The sequence below is a fragment of the Carassius gibelio genome, chromosome A19 (assembly GCF_023724105.1).
Source record: "Carassius gibelio isolate Cgi1373 ecotype wild population from Czech Republic chromosome A19, carGib1.2-hapl.c, whole genome shotgun sequence".
Classification (NCBI taxonomy): Eukaryota; Metazoa; Chordata; class Actinopteri; order Cypriniformes; family Cyprinidae; genus Carassius; species Carassius gibelio.
Genome location: NC_068389.1, coordinates 23,274,933 through 23,298,237, shown reverse-complemented (window position 1 = coordinate 23,298,237; position 23,305 = coordinate 23,274,933). Strand labels below are relative to the sequence as shown.

General features: G+C 35.7%; 1 protein-coding gene across 3 annotated transcripts in view; it reads left to right on the top strand.

Moving 5' to 3' along the window:
• Nucleotides 1–23,305, top strand: part of LOC127935448 (zinc finger protein 40) — a 54,100-nt gene that overhangs the window by 18,575 nt on the left and 12,220 nt on the right. For all 3 annotated transcript variants that reach the window (XM_052533315.1, XM_052533316.1, XM_052533317.1), the window contains exon 3: nt 22,383–22,436. In XM_052533315.1, coding sequence (XP_052389275.1) covers nt 22,383–22,436 — 54 coding nt within the window. The remainder of the gene's footprint in view (nt 1–22,382; nt 22,437–23,305) is intronic.

Sequence of the window (23,305 nt, the reverse complement as noted above, 5' to 3'; positions counted from 1 at the left end):
CCTTTAAAGGAAATGCTTGTGTGCATGTACAAGTGTAAGTGTGTAAAATATGACTGATTCACACCCTCAGTGGAAGTGAGTTTTGGCCCTAGCCACAATCTGTCCACCAGCAGGACACCTCTCTCTCTCTCTCTCTCTCTCTCTCTCTCTCTCTCTTTCTCTGTGTCTCTGTCTTCAGCCTTGGTTTTGTCTTTGTCCTTTAAATTCAAGTTAGTTTTCTTTTGAAAAATCATATAACACTAATTACACTTTAATAAGCAAAGTTTCTGTCATATTTCATATTTTATTCAGAGTGCTTCTTGGCATTCTTTTGAAAAAACATTTTATTACTTATTGTATATAAACATTTATTAACGTTTTACCTTTGCAGAGATTCAAAAACTGAGATTTTGAATTTTACATGGCAAGCTAGTAAATGATAGTGTACATTTTCATTCAATCTGGTCTTCTACAAATTCTTGCATCGTTGTGTTTTGTTATTATAGTTTTGTTGGTTGCTTATGGCACATTCACACCAGATTTCAGGTCATTTTAGTTTAACCTGATGGTTCAGGCAGGAGAAATCACTGAACAATTAGAGTTAGAGCTCAGAAAGGCAAACTACTGTACGAATGAGCACTGAATGAATGATTGCATTTGTGAAGTGCTTTTCAGACAAGTGAAGGGCTTTACATGTAAATGAGATTCAGCACATTATGATGAAAGTGAAGCACCCTGTGGATGATGTGAGGCTGCCAGCCAGATCTCGTCCAATCAGACGGCGTCAGCGGAGACGATGGATGACGGTCCACAGATCGTGAATTTGAAGCACTGTTCAGATCAGCGGCGCTGTGGGAAACTTGTGCTGTTCACTGCAGGGTCAGGAGTTTCTGAGGGTGATTTTACTGTTGATTGTTTAGGCAGACGTACACTGTATACTGCAAGTCCACAATACATTTGAACATGAAACTGCATTAACAGTGCATTTAGCATCTGAGTGAATCTGAATGTTCAGAGGGAAACAAACGAAAGGTGGGGCTTCATTTTGCACTTTGGAATTTGATTGGAAAATGAAAAGTTGGTCTTGATGTCACTGGTCAATATTATTATTTTTTTTATGTATAATATTTATTACAAAAAATAAAAATAATAGAAATAAATCAATATATATATATATATATATATATATATATATATATATATATATATATATATATATATTTAGTAATTTTGTCCATTAGTTCTTTATTTATTTTATCTCCATTTTAGATTGTTTTAGTTATTTATTTCCAGTTATTAATTTGTCTTCAACTTTTCCAGACTTTTCCAAAATTTAAGTCAATTTTATTTGTGCAGCGCTTTTCACATAACACTTTGTTTCAAAGCAGCTTTGAAGAAAATCATGTTGTTAATGTTTATCAAACCTTAATGTCTTCATACCTTATACTCACATTTAGCAATATTATATTTAATTTCAGCTTAATTTTACTTAAAACAAATGATTAGTTAAAATAATAATAACAACTTTGGGTTGGACTTGATTGTATCTATTGAAATGTATTATTCAGACTCTGCTATTCCTTTTAACCCAGAAAAGAGAGAACAAACTTTTGAAGTTTGAGTTTGTGATGACATCCTAATTATCTTTCTGTTTTAATGTGATGAAAGGGTAGTGAACTAAATGATTTGAGGGGCACGGGTGATTTAAATCGAAGAGGTAGTGAAATATAATAAGTCAAGAAATGACATGAGGGAATGCTTGGGAATAACTCGCACGCAGAGAAGGAGCCAAGATTGATTGCTGAACGAGTGCTAAAGAGGCATGGGAAAATGTGAATTTACAAACTAGATGAATGGGGACAGATTATGAGCAGGTAAAAGTTAAACCATTCTGCAGTAAACGTATGGACAGAGTGAGCTGGGATGAATGGATGTATGAAAAAAATGAAAGGCAGATGAAGGAAATGATTGGCGGAGAGGTGGATTGATGTGAAGCAGGAGATGTGGTTGCGGTTCAAACGTGTTCTGGTTTGCCCTCTGGCTGAGCTCATCCTGTTGCGTAACGGGGCTGTTTCTGCAGCAGCTGTTGCCATGGGAATTCTGCTTCGAATTCAAAGAATTCCAGTGAATCATCGGAGTCTTCCCTCTTCTTCGTAGAACCACAAATTAGAAACAAATTAGTTGGAAAGCACGCATTTCCTGTTGGGACAACAACTGGGCGATCTGTGAACGACGGACAGAATAGAAATAAAGACTTTGGTTGTGTTTGCAATTAAATGCTAGAGCACTGCACACTATATATTGTACACTTCGTGCTGATTTTATACACTACCATTCAAACATTTGAGGTTGGTAAATTTTGTAAAAATAAATTCATTCTTTGATTGAGCAGGAATGCATTAAATTAATTGTAAGTGACTGAAAAGACCTATAATGTGATAATTTTTATTTCAAATAAAGAATACTGAAGGAATTGTTTCACGGTTTGCTCAAAAGTATTAGCAACACTCTGTTTTAAACATTGATGATAATAAGAATTTATCCTTGAGCAGGAAATCAGCAAATTAGAATGATTTCTGAAGGGTCATGTGACACTGAAGACTGGAGTAATGATGCTGGAAATACAGCTTTGTGTCACAATACATTTCATTTAACAATGTAATATAATAGAAAGCAGTTAATTTAAAGTGTAAAAATATTTCACAATATGCTTTTTTTTACTGTATTTTTTAATTGAATGTAGCCTTGGTGAGCAAAAAAGACTTCATTGAAACTTCAAATTGAATGAAGCATTATGCATAGATAAAATTTAATAAATAAAATTTGTGAATGTGTGAGGGCTTGTTTATAGAATATAGGCTGTGAAAGCGTGTGTGTGTGTGTATTTGGGTGCTCTGAGATCCGCTGGGCTTTGACTGAACTGCGCCCGAGGTGTGTAAGTGTGTGTTAGTCTACTACGTGTATAATGACTAACTCTGTATGAGAACAGAACTCATCCACCCATAACATGCAGATCTAGCAGCTGTTAACCAGAGACTCTCAGACAGCTGTGTGGGTAAGCTTGCACACTTTCCGGTGTGTTAGTTTCTAGCACACAGGTGAGGGAGTGCGGTCCTCTATTTCTATATGTGTGTAGGTGTATTTTACCACAGCAGATGAGAGCAACAGGTCATGATTACGACTGGCCAGGTTGTTTGTTTTTTTGTGGCCACTTTTAGTCATTTGTCATGGCCTGTATAGAGAGAGGTACGTGTGTGTGTGTGTGTGTGTGTGTGTGTGTTCTTGTGTGTTGTGATGCTTAAGAGTTGTGGTTGACAAAATGATTTTCTCATTTCTCAGATATACACCGTGCCCTTATGCTTATTGACAATTGAGTGTTGACTATTTCAAATGCCGTAATTCAAATCGGCAAATATTTTGTGGTTACTGATAGTGGCTGGACCTTGGGTTATCGGCCCATGAGATTTCAATATTGTAATCAAAATATCATAATGTAGTTTAAATGTTAATGTAAATCCCAGATTATCATCCGATTACTTTATTATTGGCAAATTTTGTGATGTTATGTAATTATGAATGTTATTCTGTAAATTGTTATTGCTATTTACCATCTGTGAGGATCATTTTGAATGTTATAATGTAAATCTGATGTTGATAACCAATGCTGATAATCTAAAAGTGATGCAACATTATGGACATCTTAACATATGTTACATTTAATAAACAAACATTCAAATGTGCCGACAATGTTGTGATTACTGATGTCAGACAGACTGAAATATCTGCAGATTAATCCGTTATTTTGTTGATAATCTTAAAATATTGTTTAAGACATTTTAATACCATAATGTAGCTCAAATCTTAATGCAATTCTTAGAAAAACCACAATTATTTGGTAATTAGCTGATTTTGATCTGATCTAAAACTTTTGGACTGTTATATGAATATTAATGTGCATTTCAAACTGGCTTAAAATATTAAAATATTGCATTGATTACTGGCATCGAATGACAACTGAATAATCATCCTCAAAATAATATCCAAATGTGGTAATACACATTTTGAAATCCCTACTGATTAACCTGTTATTTATGGGTGTCTGTTGTAGTGAAAATCTGACCATAAATCTCACAATATTGGCTCATTTCTGTAATTGGCCTGGCAGATTGGAGTGTTTTTGTATGTGCATCTATTCACGTCTCTGAGTATGTTTATTTAAAATTTTTTTGAGTGGACGGTCGGCCGTGCAGTGTGGAGTGTGTGGGCTCGAGCCCGAGTCGTGTATTAATGGGAGTGTGTGGTGGTAACGTGGGCGGCGACTCTCCACAAGTGGGTTAGAAGCTGATCTGATGCTGACAAACTCACGGCTTCCACTGCTCTGTGCGTGGCTTTAAGCATTCACACGAAGGAATTAGGCAGCCAGCTGTCCGTCTTGCTTTGTGTTTCTCTCACTCAATCGCTGAGAGAGGGAGTCAGCGTGGTGGTAGTCAGGGTTTCCCTCATTTAGTTTAGGGATTAAGAACACTGAAAAAAGTAGTTGGCAAAAAAAAAAATAGCGCAGAAGGAGGACACACAGATTGAGGGAAGGAGGGAACAAGGGACGCTTGGGTGAGTGAGTGAGTGAGTGAGTGAGCTATCAACACTCAGTTGGCTTTTCAGACGAAAGCGAAAGAAACCGAAAGAGGGAGATTCTAGGCAAGGTTTGTCCGCTGTGTTGTGGTTGGAGATGTTTATGCAGTGTGTGTGTGTGTTTGAGAGGGAGGACACACTCTGAAGGGAGGTCCAGGTGTTCCCCAGCAGTGTTCCTCTGCAGTTCAGGGAAATCCGGCTTGTCCTGGTAGAGACACACTTTCACTGGAAGACAAAAAAACTGAGGCAGCCCTGCCGTCTGTATATCAGCACTGCTCAGGTACTCGATGTGGAGGTGTGTGATCATATGGTGACCTCCTGTCTGGTCTTCTAGAGTATATTTGTTTTTACATGTTGCATGATTGGCTATCCATCTGTCTTTTTATGATTGGTCAGATGTTCTTTAGTACTTTTGACAGTAATGCACAGTTGACCAGTTTAAAGCTTGTGCTTTTTGGAATAATGCATAAATGGTCCACTTTATATTTGCATTTTATGAACGGGCTGGGCAATTAGTCAGCTTTGCATTTGTTTACATTTTTTGTTTGTTTAAAATATTATTTGATATATCCGCTTAAAACGTGTATTTTCTAGTTGTTGTTTAATTGTTTCTAATTGTTAATTAGAAGAAAAAAAAAGGTATTTTTAACTGTTGCACAATTGGCCAGCTTTTTTGGAGTGTTGTTTGATTGGTCAGCTTTATATATAAAAAAATGTAAGTGTTGTAATTGGACATGTTTATTTAATTAATCAATGAATGTTTGTATTGTCTGATTGTTGCCCTTTTTTAATTGTTGCATGACTAGGCCAGTTCAAATTATTATTTTTTTTTTTTTAGTTTACTTTATTATTTATTTTATATTATTTTATTTTTTTTCTTTATGTTACTAATTTGTCTGGTTTACAGTTCAAAGTGTTAAAGTATGCAATTGGCCAGATTTATGTTCATCCATTTTTATAAACCGTTGCATGATTGGTCAACCTAACGCTTGTGTTTCTGGAGTGTTGCATGATTTGGTCAGCTTAATATTTTTATTTTATGAGCATTTTGTACAGTTGGTCAATTCATTTATTTGTTGTTTGATAAGTCAACTTACAGTTGTACTTCTGTTTTGATACCCAATTATTATTATTATTATTTTTAATTTGTTTATTAACCAATCAATACATAAATCATTAAATTAATTAATTTAATTTGTATTTTTGATAGTTGCACATTTAGTCTCTTCTGAGATTGAGTTCTTTTAAGAGTTTGATTTGACCCGTTTTATTTTTATATATTATTATTTTGTATTATTTGTTTTGTCTTTTTTCTTTTTATGATCACCTTTTTGTTATTATTTTGTACTGTTTTTTCCTTGTGCATGTTGTCAAGATTACTGTAGGTAATCTTATGGTTGATTAGTGCAGCTAGGCATGAATGTCTCCTGTCAGGGCTTAGTTAATCTGGTTAATAGTATTAATAAGGCGGCCTACTTTATCACTGAACATTGAAACAACATTATACACGCTCTTAATTTTTATTTTAATGGTCTTTTTTTACCATTTTGTTATCAGATATCCATGCTAACCGTTAGGAGTGATGATTGAGGTTCTGCAGGGTCACAGGTGGATATTTCCCCTCCTCCACCCGAGGGCTCAGTGACTGATGGGTTGGGTGGAGAGGATCAGCCCAGAAAGGATGAGCCCACATTGGTTACGTAACACAGTCAGAGATGGACATAGTGCTATAAACACACAGTACAGATCTGGCTCGAGAATTCTGGTTTATATTAACAACAGAAAGACAAATGACCCTCATTAGTGGACAAGAGTATTGTTAACACAGTCACAGGATTTTCATGTTTGTTTGAGGAAGAGAGTTTGTCTATGGACTGCGAGTTTGAAGTTGGTATATTTGATGGGCCAGAGCTGAAGCTGTGAGACCTTCATCATATTGATGAATCTGAATCAAGATAGCATAGTAATGTTTGTTTGAGCAGGGCTCGACAGAAAGGATGACCAGCTGTCCCAAGGCTAGTGTAAGACAGTTTTGGGTAAGCTAATGGAAATGACCCTATCGGTTAGTGTTGCGTCATTGTATGTCAATACGATTGATCTTTTTTATGGAAGTTTTTCAAACAATATTGGCCCTATAAATGGGGTAAGCTGTGTCAGAGCTCAACTAGTAAGCTTTCGATTTAAATGCAGTAAGATAGATTTTATAACTATGAAATTCATTATATATAATACAATTGATACAGTATAACATTTATTTTGTTGTAAAAAAAATGTTACATTTATAATTGTTTATATTTTTGTTTTATGTATAATGATACACAAATAAATATATATATATATATATATATATATATATATATATATATGTGTATGTGTGTGTGTGTGTGGGTTATAATTATTTATTATCTATATATAGGATAGATATATTTCAGAATTATCAAATAAGTTAGAAATAGTAAATAATATTTATTATTTATTTTACCATTATATGTAAATAAATAAATAAGTGTATTACATATAATTTATCTCTCTATATAATTTATTTAAATTATTTATAGTTATAAAAAATGTTTATGTGTTATAATTATATAAATAATACAAAAGACTAGAAAGAGATAGTGAGGTGTGGGAATATGAGGAGAAAACTATTTGAAATTGAGGTCCATCCATAGCATAAGAGGTAAAGATGGAGGGAGAGGTGGATGATTGTTATTTGCACACTCTTTGTTTCGCTCGTTTTCCCCATGTTAGATTACATAATGCTGCTTCCAGCCAGGCTTTGATCGATACGGGAAAACACAGAAAGCAGCAAACAAACACACACACACACACACACACGCACGGCTGTTCTGACAGTCTGTAACTCATCATGTTGCTTTGGCTGACACTCTGAGCCAAAGTGCCAGGCAGCATGACATACACACACTCACACTCACACACATGCTGCTCCAAAAGAGCCAACAGAAATCAAATCTTATTCTCACAATACTTCCAGGTAATATAGTGCCACAGATTTTGTGTATTGGCTGCATTGTAATCCAAATAGATCTTGAATAGACCAGGATTAGTGCAGTGTTAAAGAGTAAAAATGGGATTTGTTTAGTAAAGTGTATAAAATGTTAGTTTGCTGGTGACTTTATTAGGAGTTTCATTATTATATTGGGTTCAGGTTGTATTGTGCAGTCAACAGTTTCTCCTTGATAATGCAAGGGACAAGATGATCTCATTTTACTATGAGAGAAAAAAAAAAAGAGGAACAACTCCTATATGTGTTTAAATGCGTCATAACAACTAGTAGTTCAGTTCGGTTCGGTTCACGCTACATAGAATCTTTGTCAAATTTCCAGGAGTTAATTTATTTGTAGAATGCAGTTGTCACTTCTTTAAATCACTGAGCTGTGCATATAGAACAGGATAAGCACTAAAAGGTGAACCGACAACTGAATTAAGCTGCAGTGTGTACGTGGCCAATGTGTCATGGTTTTACAAAACAGTCCAAGCACAATTCAGAATCAAAATGATTGTGACTTAGGAGAACAGCTGTTGGCATGTTTTTATCAGGTGAGAACCACAGAAAGCTGTGGTTTTAGCTTACGACGTTTTTCTCTTTAACTGCTAATTAACCACAGACTGAACAAAATTAAACATTGTTTGGTAATTGGTCAACAAAGAATTGATAGTTGTGCAAATAATGTCAGACTAACAGTTGTCTGAAGTTTTGTTTGATTGTAATCCATTACATATATCTTTCCGTCAAAGTTTTCTGACATTATCAAGATGAATTTGTTCTGACACAGTTGAACTTTCTTAAGAGTTCTTGTTTCTATTTTATTACCATGTTCTAAACTATAGCAAATATACTGTGATAATGTAAGAAATGTTGAAGGTACTGTATCTGAATACATTTTGGTTTGACTGTACAGTATATTTGATATTACTCTGAAGACTATGCCGTGCTATCTTACATTTCATTGTTCTGTTTCTGTACTTGGACACCTACAAACTTTAACAAGCTTAATATTGTGAAAATAGCACAAATAAATAAAAAGAACGAACATACAAATTAAAACATTTCAAACATGGCCCACTGGTACAACCTGCACCAGGGCCCGCTAACCCCAGCTACATCCCTGTGTATATATGTGTGTGTGTGTGTGTGTGTGTGTGTGTAAAACATGCTCAAATCAGCCTCAAGCTGTTTTCTGGTCTGAGCTGGTTTTTCGGAGAGGACGAAAAAAAGAAAATAGTCACCATTTTTCCATGCTTAACATGACGCGTGTTTATAAAAACACAGAATTTGGATTTAGCTGCTAAATGGATTCAGTTTTGTCAATAAGTAAATTAATGCCTAATATCATCTACATAGCATTATTGTTAAAGCCTTGTAGGAAATGTAGCATTTTCTGTGGACCAATTAAATTCTTTCCGTTCTGTTTCGTAGTGTCACTTAGGAATTTCATAACATGTATAATCCAGGTTACCCAGCAGCACTTAGTCAGTAAGAGAGTTCCATGAATGAATGCTAAACATCCCTGTCCTAATGAGCTCGCAGAGATTAGCATGTTCTCTCTAAACACGCGAATCTCCTCGGATGCCCTGAAACACGCAGCGTTTCCTGCCATTTCAGCCTCGTCAAAATTCCTTCGCTGTAGACTTGGCTAAATCCATTTAGCAGGGGAAATCACAAATTCTCTTTCACACTGGCAGTAAGCTAGTACATGCTGTAGTTGTCGACGGGCACTGCATAGAGAGATGAATGTGTTTCGAGAGGGGGGAGGTGGAGAGTGACATGAGACGTTCTGCTAATTTAATGCTTTTGCATAAGGCCAGAGACATGTGATTTGCCAGAAGACCTTGTTAAACGTATTGAAGTCATGTGACAATCTAGTACTGAAACATAATCATAATGTAACCTGTTTTGCATAATGTACTTAGAAAAATTTGAGTTATGCTGTACACTTTTAATATAAAATAATAGACATGATATGAACACTTTTGAAATGTTTTTGAAAGTCTCTTGTGGTCACCAAGGCTGCATTTGTTTGATCAAAATACAGTAAAAACAATTAAATGTCATTAGTCTTTAAAATACCGGTTTTCTATTTTAATGTATTTAAAATTGTTTTTATTTGTATTTTTTTGTTGTTGTTGTTGTTGATGCAAATATAAATTCTTTACAGTCTTCAGTGTTGCATGATCTTTCAGAAATCATTCTAATTATTACTCAAGAATTAAATATATATATATATATATATATATATATATATATATATATATATATATATATATATATATATATATAATCAAGTTGTGATGCTTAATATTTTTGTGGAAACCGTGAATTTTTTTTCACAATTCTTTTAATAAATAGAAAGTTTAAAAGATCAGCATTTATTTGTAATATAAATCTTTAACATTATGTATTTACCATCACCTCTAAACAATTGAATTAATGCATCCTTGCTGAATAAAATTATTATTATTATTATTTTATTATTATTTTGTTTTATTTTTGGTAATTTTTTTACATTTCGAGGTCTGAATCCTTTGTTAGATCTTTGCAATTAACTGAAAAATATTGCAGATCTGTGGTGCTCATATGGGCGACACTGAGTCGAATCAAGGCTGTATCTCATTCTGCTGTTTTTGCAAAATATAAAGTAGCAAAATCAAAAATAAATAAAGATAATCTGGAAAGTATCTCCAGTGAAAGCCAGTCTTCACTGCGTTAAGCAGTCCATCTACAAGATGTTGTATAATTACCGTAAATGGTACGCCAGCTTTCTAAAGAATTTGCTGCCCTTTTCTTCTTTTCATCCGGTAATATTAATTTTTGAGGAGAGCTGGATTCTTTTGCTTCGCTGGAAGTAGGAATGAAAAAATCTTAGCGGCATAAAGGACGGGAGTGAATGTGCTTTTGTGTTGGTGTGATACAGTCACAATGACAGCTGCATTCGACACAAACTCTGCAATTCTCTCACAGAGCACCTCTGAAAGGAAACGGTGATGGAAGAGAGATTTCTGCCACCAGTGTGAGGCCTTTTCTCTTTCTTATTATTCAAACTGTCCTTTTGTCACATTCAGATCGGATTCAGATTCATATGCAAAGAGACTCTTATTGCAAATCTAGATTCAGTCTGAGGGAGTGAAAGAGAGAGAGTGATTTCTTTTCTAAATGTGTGTAAAACAGGTATGTTAAAGCACAGGTGTGTTCATTAAATAGACTTATGATTTTCAATCCCATGGACTTCCCATAAAGAAATCCCATAGCGAATGTAGTCTCTTTTGCTCATTAAATCTTTTAACGTTTTGGGTGTTGGTTTACCATGTCTGTAACAGTCGCCTCAATGACTGTTTAACAGTATTTTTAACTAACCAGTGAGGGGCTTTGGCTGAGCTGCCAAAATTCCCCCAGTATAAAAGTATTAGCAACTTATAAAAATCGACCATGGGGATTTCCGACATGTTTGTTTGTTTTCACATGTAGTCTAAATGAGAATGCATTTCTGCAATTGTGAGCTGTTGAGGTTTGAGTGTTTGTATAATACATGTGTGCACTGTTAAAAATAACAGACCTGGTTGCTCTATGGATTGTAGATTAAAAGGTTGTTGCATTTATAGGTTCTTCCGATCAGAGTTTTGGTTTCTGGGTTCTTTAAATCACCACGACACTAGCTATGTTTCCATCCAAAGTTGTCAAATTAACTTACATGCAAAATTGGATTACAGAATAAAACATTTGCAAATAAAGCACAGTTTCTATCCAATGAGTCGGATAGAACAAAATAGTCACTTCCTGATAAACAGGCACCAGATATCATTAAGACGGAGTAGGAGAAGCCACTGAATATAATAATTTTCATATATGATAAATTACTTGTTCCTCAGAGCGGGCAGAAGAAACATTGTTTGTGGAGGTGGATACCAGCTGTTTGAGAACTCAGCCATGTAAGACAGTTCTGGGAGGCAATTATTCACAAATACTTTGACGACAGACTTTGTTCAGGCATTTAAGAATGACCATAATTACTTTATTGATGTGCATGTAGGAATTTGGTAAGTTAATTTATTTGGTAAATGTGTTTCCATGTAAAAGTCAAAAACCAACTCAAGCCAGTGTAAAAACGTCATCTTTTTTTTTTTTTTCGAGAAATTTGGTGTCTCCATCACTCGTTTACTTCGAAATGGGAATAAAAAAAGAGTGAAGGAAACATAGTTACATATGGTTTTCTAGAATTAGAGAATAAATCGTTCTTTGTAGAATTTGTGGAAGAGTCTACAGACTGTTTTTTGTGCTGATTGGAAATTTTTACTGGGGTGTTCACGGACGCAAAAATGTTTCCAGAACAATTAGGTCTGAGAGCTTCTTTTTTCCAAAAACAAATTACAAATGGAAATCTAGCTATCCTGACTATTTAGATCTCGGATTAGGCCGTATCCGTTTCCTAACTGAGCGCTGATTGGAAGCGACACTAATTTCCTTTTGCCAAGCGTCATGGAGTTTTTGCTCTGCTGTCCAGTGCAGAGTATAGGAAAAGTGGTCAGGAAGGACTTTGTGAAGAGGAGAGGCGGTGTCGTCCAAAGTGGTTTTCCTTTTTTTGTATTTTTCTTATTTAACTTTTTATGCTTGAATCTCATGAAACCTCTCACGAAGCCTATTTTGTTTTGTTGCATTATTTTCATGACATTTAAGCACATTTCCTCCTCAAATTCTCATTACTTAAATTTGTTGTATTTTATTTTATTTTACATTATGCTGATTGAAATATAAAATAAATATAAAATCAAAAATGCTTGTATTACAGCATTAAAGAAATTCTAATGGAAAAAAAAACATAATGGCAGTTACAAAAACTCAAATGTAAAATATTTGGATTCATTACAGTTATACATTTTCTTTCTTCTCTTCTCTTTTTTTCTTTTTTTTACATTTTGTTAACATTAGATAACTATTAGTTAACATGAGCTAACAATGAAAAATACTTAATAAAGCATTTATTTTTCCTAGTAAATGTTAAGTCCAACATTTACGAATACATTATTACAATCAAAGTTTTTGTCTGTTAGTATTATTTAATGGACTTGAGCTGACACGAACTAACAATGGACAGTTGTATTTTTATTAACTAACATTAACAAAGATTGATAAATACTGTAACAAATCTATAATTTATTGCATAAATAACATTAATTAATGGGACCTTATGATAAAGTGCCACTGAATTATGTGCTCAGTTTTCATAAAAAAATAAAATAATTATTATTGTTTTTGGTAAGTTTATTTTACAGTTTCATTGTAAGTTATACATTATTATGCTTACTATAGTAATAACAGTTAATTATGCATAATTTCATGCAACTAACCACAAACCCTAATATTAACCTATACGCTAGTTTTCATGTTTAGCATACAGAACATAACTCTACGTTTAATCCCCGATTAGTGTGAATATTATATGAACTGTCTGACCAAACAATTAAAATGTTAATTATGCGAGAAAACCTTTTGCTTTGTTCATCTGAATGACTTATTTTAACTATTTAATGCGATTATGCACACATTTTATGCACACATTATGCACACTAATGCAGCATCTCACTTTAGTGCTTTTTTGCCGCTTGCGTGGGGAGAAAAAACACAGACGTCCATAGGGAGGCACTGGAAGCGTGCGTTACACACACCAACATGAAACGTGTCTTACAAATCTGGAACGCAGTCATTCTTTGAAGTATCGATACTAATAAATTTAGAAATCGTGATGTTTTTAATTTTCGAGAATCGCGATACTTTTGAAGCATCGGTGCACCGTGCAACACTACCTTAAACAAGTAGGTTTTTTTTTTTTATCTGTTGCTTAATTTTTAATGCAGAACATTTTATTCTATTGTTTTTTTTGTTTCAAATTTGGCCTGAAGTGTGACCTGGACTTGTTTTTATGAGATTCACCCTTGATGTTTAGGCTGTGGAATCACATTTGTTGAAATCCCCATGGTGGGATCAGCACAGTGTTTAAAGGGTTAAACCTGGCTATGAGAAAAAGAAAGCAAGAGAGACGCTCATAAAGTAGGGATTGTGTGGGATTGTGCGGGTCAGGATAGAACAGGATCGCCCACGCTGAGCTTCTGCTAATGATGACATCATCTGTTTGTTTGGTAAGGAACGGCTCGGCCTGCCCTGACAGGGATTCCCCACTCGTGTGTGCGTGTGCGTGTGTGTGTGTGTGTGTGTGTGTGGTTGAATGTCTGTGGTGCACGGTAACATTATTTACAAAAGTGCCTGCTATTTTGTGGACTAAAGGGTGTGGTAAGCAGGACACTTCTTAGAGGAAGAACACACACACACACACACACAGTTGTTGCATGCTTTTGGGTGAATCTCAGAAAATTTGTCAAGAATATGTATAGTTCATATTTCATCCTAGACATTTCAGAAATTATATTTTGCATAAAGAGATTGAACCCCCCCCCCCCTTTTTTTTTTGGTAGCAATTTTGCTAAATTTCATGAAGAAATAGGCCCATTTCTCTAATTACTTAATTTTACTTACTGTACATTTTTTTATTAAATTTATTTGTTAATCATTATATCATTATATTCTCTTTTACTTCCTCATTATAATATTTTGAGAGTTTTGTCGGTATCATTAAGATACTGTTATAGTTTTTAAAATATTTTGCATTAGTTTTAATTTGTACTTTTTTTCATTTTCATTTTAAATGAAATTAGTTTGTTGAAATTAGTTTTATACATTTGTTTTTATTTTAGTTATTGTGCATCAAGTTAAACTAAATGAAAAAAGAAATGCTGCCTTGGTGACCAGTTTAAATAAATACATTTAGCGGTTTTATATTTTGTTTCAGTTCAAGTTTATTTCAAGTATCGAAAATGTTTTTAGTTTTAGTTAACTATAATAACCCTAGTCAAGAGAGACAGAAAGACTGAGTACTGTGTTGTCTTTACTGAATGAACTCATGGCTGTGTGTGTGTGTGTGTGTGTGTGTGTGTGTGCCAGTGTAAAGTGCCAAAGTGTAATAAAAGAAACTGATGTTATGGGAGGTGACAGGGAGCAGCTATTCTACTGTCAGCCGGACAGACAGCTGTAAACGAACAGCCACAAACACACGCACTGCTGCACGCTGTTCCAGATCACTCTGGATGGGATTTATTATCCCGACACAATGAGGAAATGAAATCTCACTTCAGAGAAGTGTTATAGATTCACACATGTCAGCTGTGGCCAAAGAAAACAGGTTTGCTAATCTTTAATTCTGAAAATATACTGATTCTGTTTTAATTGTTATATTTGAAATTACAAACCATATTTATTTATAGGCATTTTTGTTTCAGCAGATCTCTTATTTCTCTTGAATTTTATTAAAACGGCAGGAAAGATAACTGATATAAATTTTGTAATACTGAACCGAAGTTGGTTTTACTTTTGGTGCGTTTGGGTCAATATCATATTTTTGAGACTGATTATCCAATTTGTTTATAATTTGATGAATATAATTAATAAAAAGGTATGATATTTAAAATAAGAACTAATTAAAATATAAACACTGGAATCTGAAAATATTCAATCATTTAAAGAAAAAAAGAAAACCATACATGCATATATGGGTGTATGTATTCATGTATGTATATAAAAAAAAAAAAAAATAATAATATAAAATATATCAGTAAGATATGACTGGTTAACTTGTAAACTGTTGCTTTTCTCATCTGGGTTCCACATATATGAAAAATGTTGAAATATTGACTTGATGGTAAATGGCTTAATTTTCGAGTCAGGAAAGATTCGTGTCATTGTCAGTTCACACTCGCGGTTCCCTGTCTAAAACAGATTAATAGTCTTGAGCTTTAACTTTCACATCTGAAATGTGAGGAAAAAAAGCCTTTTTATAGTAAATTGATATATGTCCTCTTATGTGTGAGACACAGTAATTGATCACTATATGTTTGCATTAATAACTTTGAGAACATATGCCGCTATTTTATGTAAATATGAAATGTTTGAAATGTGTATATATAGCAAATGGTTTGTATTATGGAGTGGAGTGGAGTCCCCCATTTCATTTCTTGAAATACATTGTTGTTTGTCTACTCTTTATTTTAATACAGTTCTCTGGTTGGGTACCGTGGTGTCAGGCTGTAATGCACTGGTTTTGTTTCATTTCTTCTTTATGGGAGGTAAAACAGGAGCATGCTATTTTGCGCAGAGGCTCATATTCAACCGCTGAACCTTCCCGTTTCCAGTGGAGTGATGTCTTTAGCAAGAACCGCTGGAAACACTGCAGCATCTGTATGAGACATGCAGCAAATAGTTGTTTATCAATCACTCTTGAGCGAATCAACAGTGCAACAGAGCGAGTTTAATCACTGGTGTGTGTCTGTCTGTACAAGTGAGTCCCACTTCTGAGTACAGATGAACACATCTACCATGTGGATTCACTTTGTTAGTCTGTTTAGCATTAGTGTTCATTAATTATTTAACACAACAAGGGGTAGTCTCAGGTAGATCAGGCATTGATGAATAATTAAAGCTGTGAATGAGGTGTGTGTGAGAGAGAGAGGCACGCTGCGGATGAAACACCTACCCAGCTGGATCCAGCGGGAACATTCATTGAGAAACTCAGGGTCATTTATGAAGGGATTCAGTGTGAAAAATCTCAGCATGAACCACAGGAGTAACTTGAATGTCCTCTTAACTGCATACCAATGGCCTGACAACTACCTAGAACAACCTAGCAACCAAATAGGAACACCCTAACTACCATTCTCAAAGCAAGATTGCCAGTTCAACCACAATTCATATTTTGTTAGAAAATGAAAAGATGTAGTTGAATATGATGCGCTCATCATCTCATGCGCACTCTTTGTGTTTGTATTATGGGATAACTGTAGTCTAGGAGGTGTATGTTTGTACTGAAGATCTGCACTGGATACATTTTTCACCAACGTGCCCACGCAGACTTCACTATCAGCTCTGTCTACTGCTGCATCCACCCACCACTTCCTGCGGGGGCAGTCTCGCCACGCATGCACGTGTATGTGTGTGTGTGTGCGAGGAGCTGACAAAAAATGATACTGATTTGTATGCATTCTTGGTGGGTAAGATGTGTGATATGATGTACACAAGTGTGTTCAGCGGCGATGTGCACAGGATATCATTGACAGATGTGTGTTTCATGTGTAGGTGGGACGTCGAGGTCATGAACTATGAGTGTGGTGTGAAATTTCAGGAGAGCAGATTAATTGTAATTTGTATTTCTGTAGAAGTGCTGCAAATGGTGGTTCTTATTTCTGAACTAGTGTATATCTTTAACACCTATTAACTTCTCTATATAATTTAGCAGCTTCCAAGTGTTTTTTCTTTTTTTTTGTGGTTTAGACACTCTAAGAAATAAAGGTACAAAAGCTGTTACTGGGGCGGAACCTTTTCAAAAGGTACGTGTTTGTTCCTAAAGGGTCCATTTTGGTACCTTAAAGGTACATATTAGTACTTAAAGTGTACGTATTAGAAACTTGTAGGAATAAAAGTGTACCTTTTGAAAAGGTATCTCCCCAGTGACAGCTTTTGTACCTTTTTTCTGAGAGTGCATCATAAATTAGTAGAAGAACATCTTCAGTAGTGCATTAATTGTGCAATCCATGCTGTTGTTTACATCCGAGTATCTTCAATATGGCCGGGCATCCAGGTAACTGACCAAACCATGATATAGGTACAGATGCTCTATTAGAAAGTGAAGCATCCAAAGCCCCGCCTCCCAGGTGTTACCGGTAATAGCAGTTTTGTTGAAGGCCTATATACCAGTGTGAAATATACCGTTGTAGTAAGCTCAACTTCTATTCAGCCTTTTCCAGCTCCATCAGTTGTAATTATTCATTGATTTCTGAGGTTATTTTTTATTATTTTATTGAGAAAATGTAGGAAGCTGGTGTGTGGCTCTGCATTTAAAAGAGTTTCTCTTCAAGTTGCTCTCAATCTTTGTGCTTCCAGCCGTTTCTTTATTTTCATGCATTATTAAGAGCGGCCGCAGGCTCACAGTAGTGCGCCTTATCAGTAATGCGCCGTTCTCTGCTGCTTACTCTAGAAACTTCTAACACAAACTCTATAGATGTTCCTTAAAGTACTGCTGTTCTCAGACACCTAGAATCACAAATCCTGAAGGGGTTTTTTGGAGCCTCCTCAGAACGCTTTTTAAGGTTTTAAGGATCTATGCTTGTACTATTTGAGGATTTTGTGAAGCTGAAACTATTCAGAGCACTGCAGAACTGGATGTTGTATATCTTACGCTCATGCTTGTTTTATCTCGACTCTCAACAGGGGTGTCAGGGAATTAGAGAAGGAGAGATTACTCATTTCAAGAGAAAGATAAGAGGAAGTTTGGACAGCAAGTGATGATGCAGCTAATGAAGACAGAATGTTGTGTAATGCAGTCTTGTGAATACACAGAGGTGTGTGTGTATTTGTTTGTGTCTTTGTGTGTCGAGTGGAGGGGGGGCTCTGACAGTAATGAGGAGGGGATGGTTATTCACTCTACTTCTGGTAAGCTTCTCCCTTGTCTCCTGTGTGCTGATTGGTGGCTTCAGGCTCATCTAAGTTTCCTGTAAGGAAATCTTGGAAAGCCTGTGAACTCTTGTGTTGGTCTTTTCTAAGAACACAAAACTTCCTCAACAGTCCAAAAAACGGATTGAACATATACAGTTCAGTGTTTAGAAACTTGGCCCATCCAATCATGGTAAGGTGATTCAAAAGATTAAAAGAAGTAGCCTAGCTCACCAAGGCTACTTTTATTTGAATAAAAATACATTAAAAACAGTAATATTGTGAAATGTTATGGCAATTTAATTATATTTTAGTATATTTTTAAATGTAAATAAATTTATGAATTGCTCAAAGGAAAGCTTTTATTTGAAATAGAAATGTTTTTTAACATTCATATATATTTCCTTGATGTCACTTTGGATCAATTTAATGCATCATTGCTGAAAACAAAATCATTAAATCGTGATATCCCTTTTTAAATGTTGCAAGAGAGAAAGAGGTCACTGTGCAGGTAATCCAAAGCATTTTCCAAGTGTAGTTTTGAAACAAGTAGTTTTGATATGCTTAACTGTCCCGCTGCAAAATTGATCCAAGTTTGGTTATGTGTGGAAACCCTTGAGCAATTATCTGACGTTTTTTCTCCATTTCTCCCAGCGGAACAGCATGGGATTGCTGGATTCGGGGGAATCCTGGCGTGAATTCCACAGAAGTGTGTGTGTCGAGTACATGCATGTTTTTATATTAGTTTCTAAATAAGAAGTATTTATGTGTGTGCCAAGTGGCAAGATAAAAGACGTGCAAAGGAAGTGCTAACTTCACTACATTCTTGCAGATATTTCCTTCTGAACAGCATGGTTCTTTTGTTCTTTTTGTGTTTTTGTGGATGTGGTGGTGTGTTACTGCATGCGTGACAGGAGAAATATAGGTTGCATAAGATGCTTTAGTCATGTGATTCCCACAGATTGATATAAAATCAGAGATGCTCTCTGATTTAATCAGATCTGGGGTAGACGTACAAATTCTGTCGAATGTTTGGACATTTCACTCTGATTTAGTGATCCACTGTTCCCTAAATTAGATTCCCTAGTATTAGATTGTGGCCTGTTTTTTATTTTTCTTTAGTGTGTGTTAAGTGTGTGAGACAGGCTGGTTTACAGGCACTAAACCTCTGTATGCCATAACATGACCTACACTATAAGATAAATGACTTAATCCTTTTGACACTTACTCTGTTATTTGTCAAAACACGTGGTGTGGAAAACTGAGAGCATTATACACTGTTATACTGTGGCCTCTAATGATTTGCATGTTACACACTGAAGAGCTGGATGTTGTAAACTGTTGAGTCTGTTTTTGTTTTTTGTCTTGAGTCCTGTGTATCCTGTTTGCTACATATTTATAGCCTATATGTATGTGTATAATTAGTATTGAAAAAAAGGTGTCTTCTTTCTCCTTCTCTTTCTCTTTCCACCCAATCAGATTGGGACAGATCTGATTTTGCCAGCTTTTGGCATTTCTGTTGCATTATGCGTCAGAAGGCCAATGAACAGTCTGAGACTGAGACTATTTTTTCTAACAACCCTGCTCTTTAGGACAGGTACACTCAGTCCAGCTCCCATTTAAATTTGTTTATGTGAAAAAAGCACTACCCACTCATGTACTGATATTTATACCCACATGCTGCTCATGCTGCCACGGCCATTAAAACCAGAGCTCTGATCACATTATATTTCCATTAGCCTCTATGTCGTTAGTGCACATACACTAACATCTAATGAAGTCTCCCGGGCCAATCGAGATGATCAATAAGCGTTCGTTCAAGGAAGAAAGACATTTCAGAACTCCTTGTTTTCATGGCTAAATTAACCAGTGTAAATTTCAGCCTGTTTTATTGTCCTCATTTGTCACCCTTGTGCAGCAGCTCTGTTTTCCAAATCTCCTCGCTGAGTGTTCCACTGAATCTGAGGTTTGGAGTTGGTGTAATTTGGAAGGAAAATCTTGTGTGTTGGGGGAAAGAAGGTGTGTGGGAGATAATGATGAATGAAGAGAAAAAGATATGGAGAAGAACTGAAAGTGGACCAACTGGTGTCCATATACTGTGGTTTGGCCGTTATTCATTCAGTAATAGTTGGATGTCATTTCATTTGATTGCAAATCATCTACAGCCCAGGAAGTTCCTCACAAAACTTTACAGTTGATCCAACACATCTTACAAATATGCTATGATCTGCTAAGAACACTATAAGAGTGGAAAAGAGGAAGGGAAAATCTCTAGAGGAGATTCTTTGCATTGGGTTCATGACTAGCAACTTTCTGATTTTCTGTTTCTGTTCTTCTTTCACTCGTAATTTTGTCACGAAGTTTCTTTCCTGTCAGGTCATCAGACTGTAATTTTGTTCATTGCTTGGTAACAATTTTGGTATTGTTGTGTAGCCCTGCCCACAGTGAAACCTCATTGGTCCAAAATCTCACTCCACTTTGCTTTAAAACACCACAAAATTCTTATTGGCTGTGATCATGATGTGTCATGCAACATTTACTTTTTTTTTATTGTGAACAGACAAATAACTTGTCACTGGAAAGTTTTCCTGGTTTGTAGAAGTTGAAACCAAGCGTAATTATCATTGGTAATGATTTTCCTACCGTATGCAAAGAAACTCTACAATGCTTGTGTGTTTGAGGCCACATTGCATTTACTTAAGGAAGTTAAGGAAGAAACACCTGCAACCACTCTCTTTTGCTTCAACCAGAATATTTCATTTTTTTCTGATTCACAGGCTTAGAGTTTTTCCATCTCATTTCTCAAACTCTATCTCGTCCAAGGAATTCTGGGATAGGGATGGACGGAAGATATCCTATTTGCGGTACATTAAGTAACATTGTTATAAGATCCCTAATTTACTGCCGCATATATGATGTTTGCTCCAAATGATTGAGGATAAGACCGGTAAATCTGGATGTGTGGTTAGACCAAGCGGTTCATGCCCTTAAACATATGTGGTGACTCAGCATCTAGAAATCCCCCAGATGATGGTGCAGAATGTGATGGTGTTATAATTGGTGATGAATGACATACAGTGATGCTTGAGGCAGTGAAGTAGTTAGAGAACAAGTGAGGAGTGATGTGATGCAATGGAAGAGGACAGAGTGGGAATGAGAGGAGTTTCCATTCTTAGGGTTTAGATAAGCCCTCCAGAGCAAGTTCAGGCTCTCATGGACACACCGATCAAGCTAACCTTGGAAATTCAGAGGTTTTTGGGGATTACTTGGACAAAAATCAGTTTGTTTTCACCAGGGCTTGAGTGGTGAGTGATGCAGGATGCGGGTTGAAGGGAAAGATTTGCAAAAATTGGGTTATGTATAAATTTATTTGGTTATATAACAAATTGAGTTTGCAGAGAGAAGAAAAGGGTGGGAGAGTTAATCAAGGGTCTGTCTTCAGAACACTCATCGTGACAAAACACACTGTGACCTCAGTCACTGGGCACCCCCTCACAACTCCACCCTGTTTTGCTTGCAGTGAAGAGCGTCTTTCCCGTAACAGTGTCCGGTAGTGTTTTAGTGGCCACACCATTTTTCCTAACAGCAAGAGAGGACGCTTTCCAAAACTGCTTTGGTTCTCGCTTCACAGTGAGGCATTGTTTTTAAAGCAAACTAGTGTTTGCTCATGCCTTGTAATGGGGTTTTGTGGTTGAAACATACCACACCAATCTCTTCTGCTTTTCAATGCTTTTTTGTATTTGTGTATGCAGTGGGCAGATGTGTATGTGTGTGTGAAGGTAGTGAAAGGAGATGATTGCTTCTCATTCCCCATATTTTAGAGCACATGTAAATGCATACAGTACATAATCCTGGCTGCTCTTATATAATAATAATTAATTGCATTCAAATATTGTATATTCTCAGTGTGCATATCCCTCCCACACACAGAGCCAATGAAAATAAATTTGAAATGTATGCCATTATATTGTATTATATTGTATTATATTATATTATCTTTAAAGATTTACTGTTGTAAAATTAAGTCTTGAAATATATCTAGCATTGATAATATATTAACAAATTTCTTCTGCCATATTTGACACACTTTGATGTTCTTTGTTTTTAAAGCTGTATTTTGAAATGCTACATCACTGTGTCCCAGAACTGTGCCATCATTTATACTTAATGCTATTATTCACTATTGGATTTGGCTAAAATGAAAATCTTTGTTTTTCTGTTTCAGATAAAATAGAGGAGGCACAGAAGGAGCTCAAAGACCCCAAAGCTTCACATAAAGGTATTATTCATTATATAAAACAATATTTTTTAACTGTTCCTTTCAAATGCTGCATCAACAGGAAGCTTCTCTCTCCTCCTCCTCCTTTATCCCAGAGAGGTACGAGAACTTCTATGGCTTTAAAGGGGAATAGTTTCTTTGTTCACGTTGTTCATTTCACATTGCAAGGCAGAATATTTTCTGTGTTGAATCCAGGGCAAATTCTGAGAAATTGTTACCTACCATACCATCATTCAGCTTCCCAGAGCAAATGGCATTTGCTTGTACTAGACTGTATCTGTAACCAGGTTCTCTGGTCCGAAAAGGTGTACTGATTTTGAAGGTGCATTGGATGTTCTGGGGGTCTCCAGGAGTTACAGCACCTCTGCTAGCCTTCACCTGTGGCCACCGCATTTAGCTCTGCTGCACTTGAACTCAGTAAATGAACTTGCCACACTTTACATCTTTGGCTTAAACAAAAAAGAAAAAAGAAAAAAAAGTAGCAGCCAAAAAAGTAGCAGCCATTTAAAAGCCACATTTCATACATGGAAAAACACCATAGATGTTGCATAATAGGTTAGAATGGGAGGATGTTATAGATTATGTAAAAGCAAAGGAAAACTCTGAATAAGCTGTAACAGTATTTGTTTATATGAGAACATGGCCCTATGATACTGCTGTTGAAACATTTGAAGCACCTTGTACAATTTAAATAAATGTAATCATTTGTTACCATAATACAATAGTATGACCATATTCATCTACAATGTTTGCATGAAGGATTAATTTAGCATATGTTCAGTTTATTCTGGCTCTGTTTTTTTTAGTGCTCCTGTCGGGATAGATTACACCAGAATGCAACTGGTTTAAGAAACGTGTAAACAACTTCT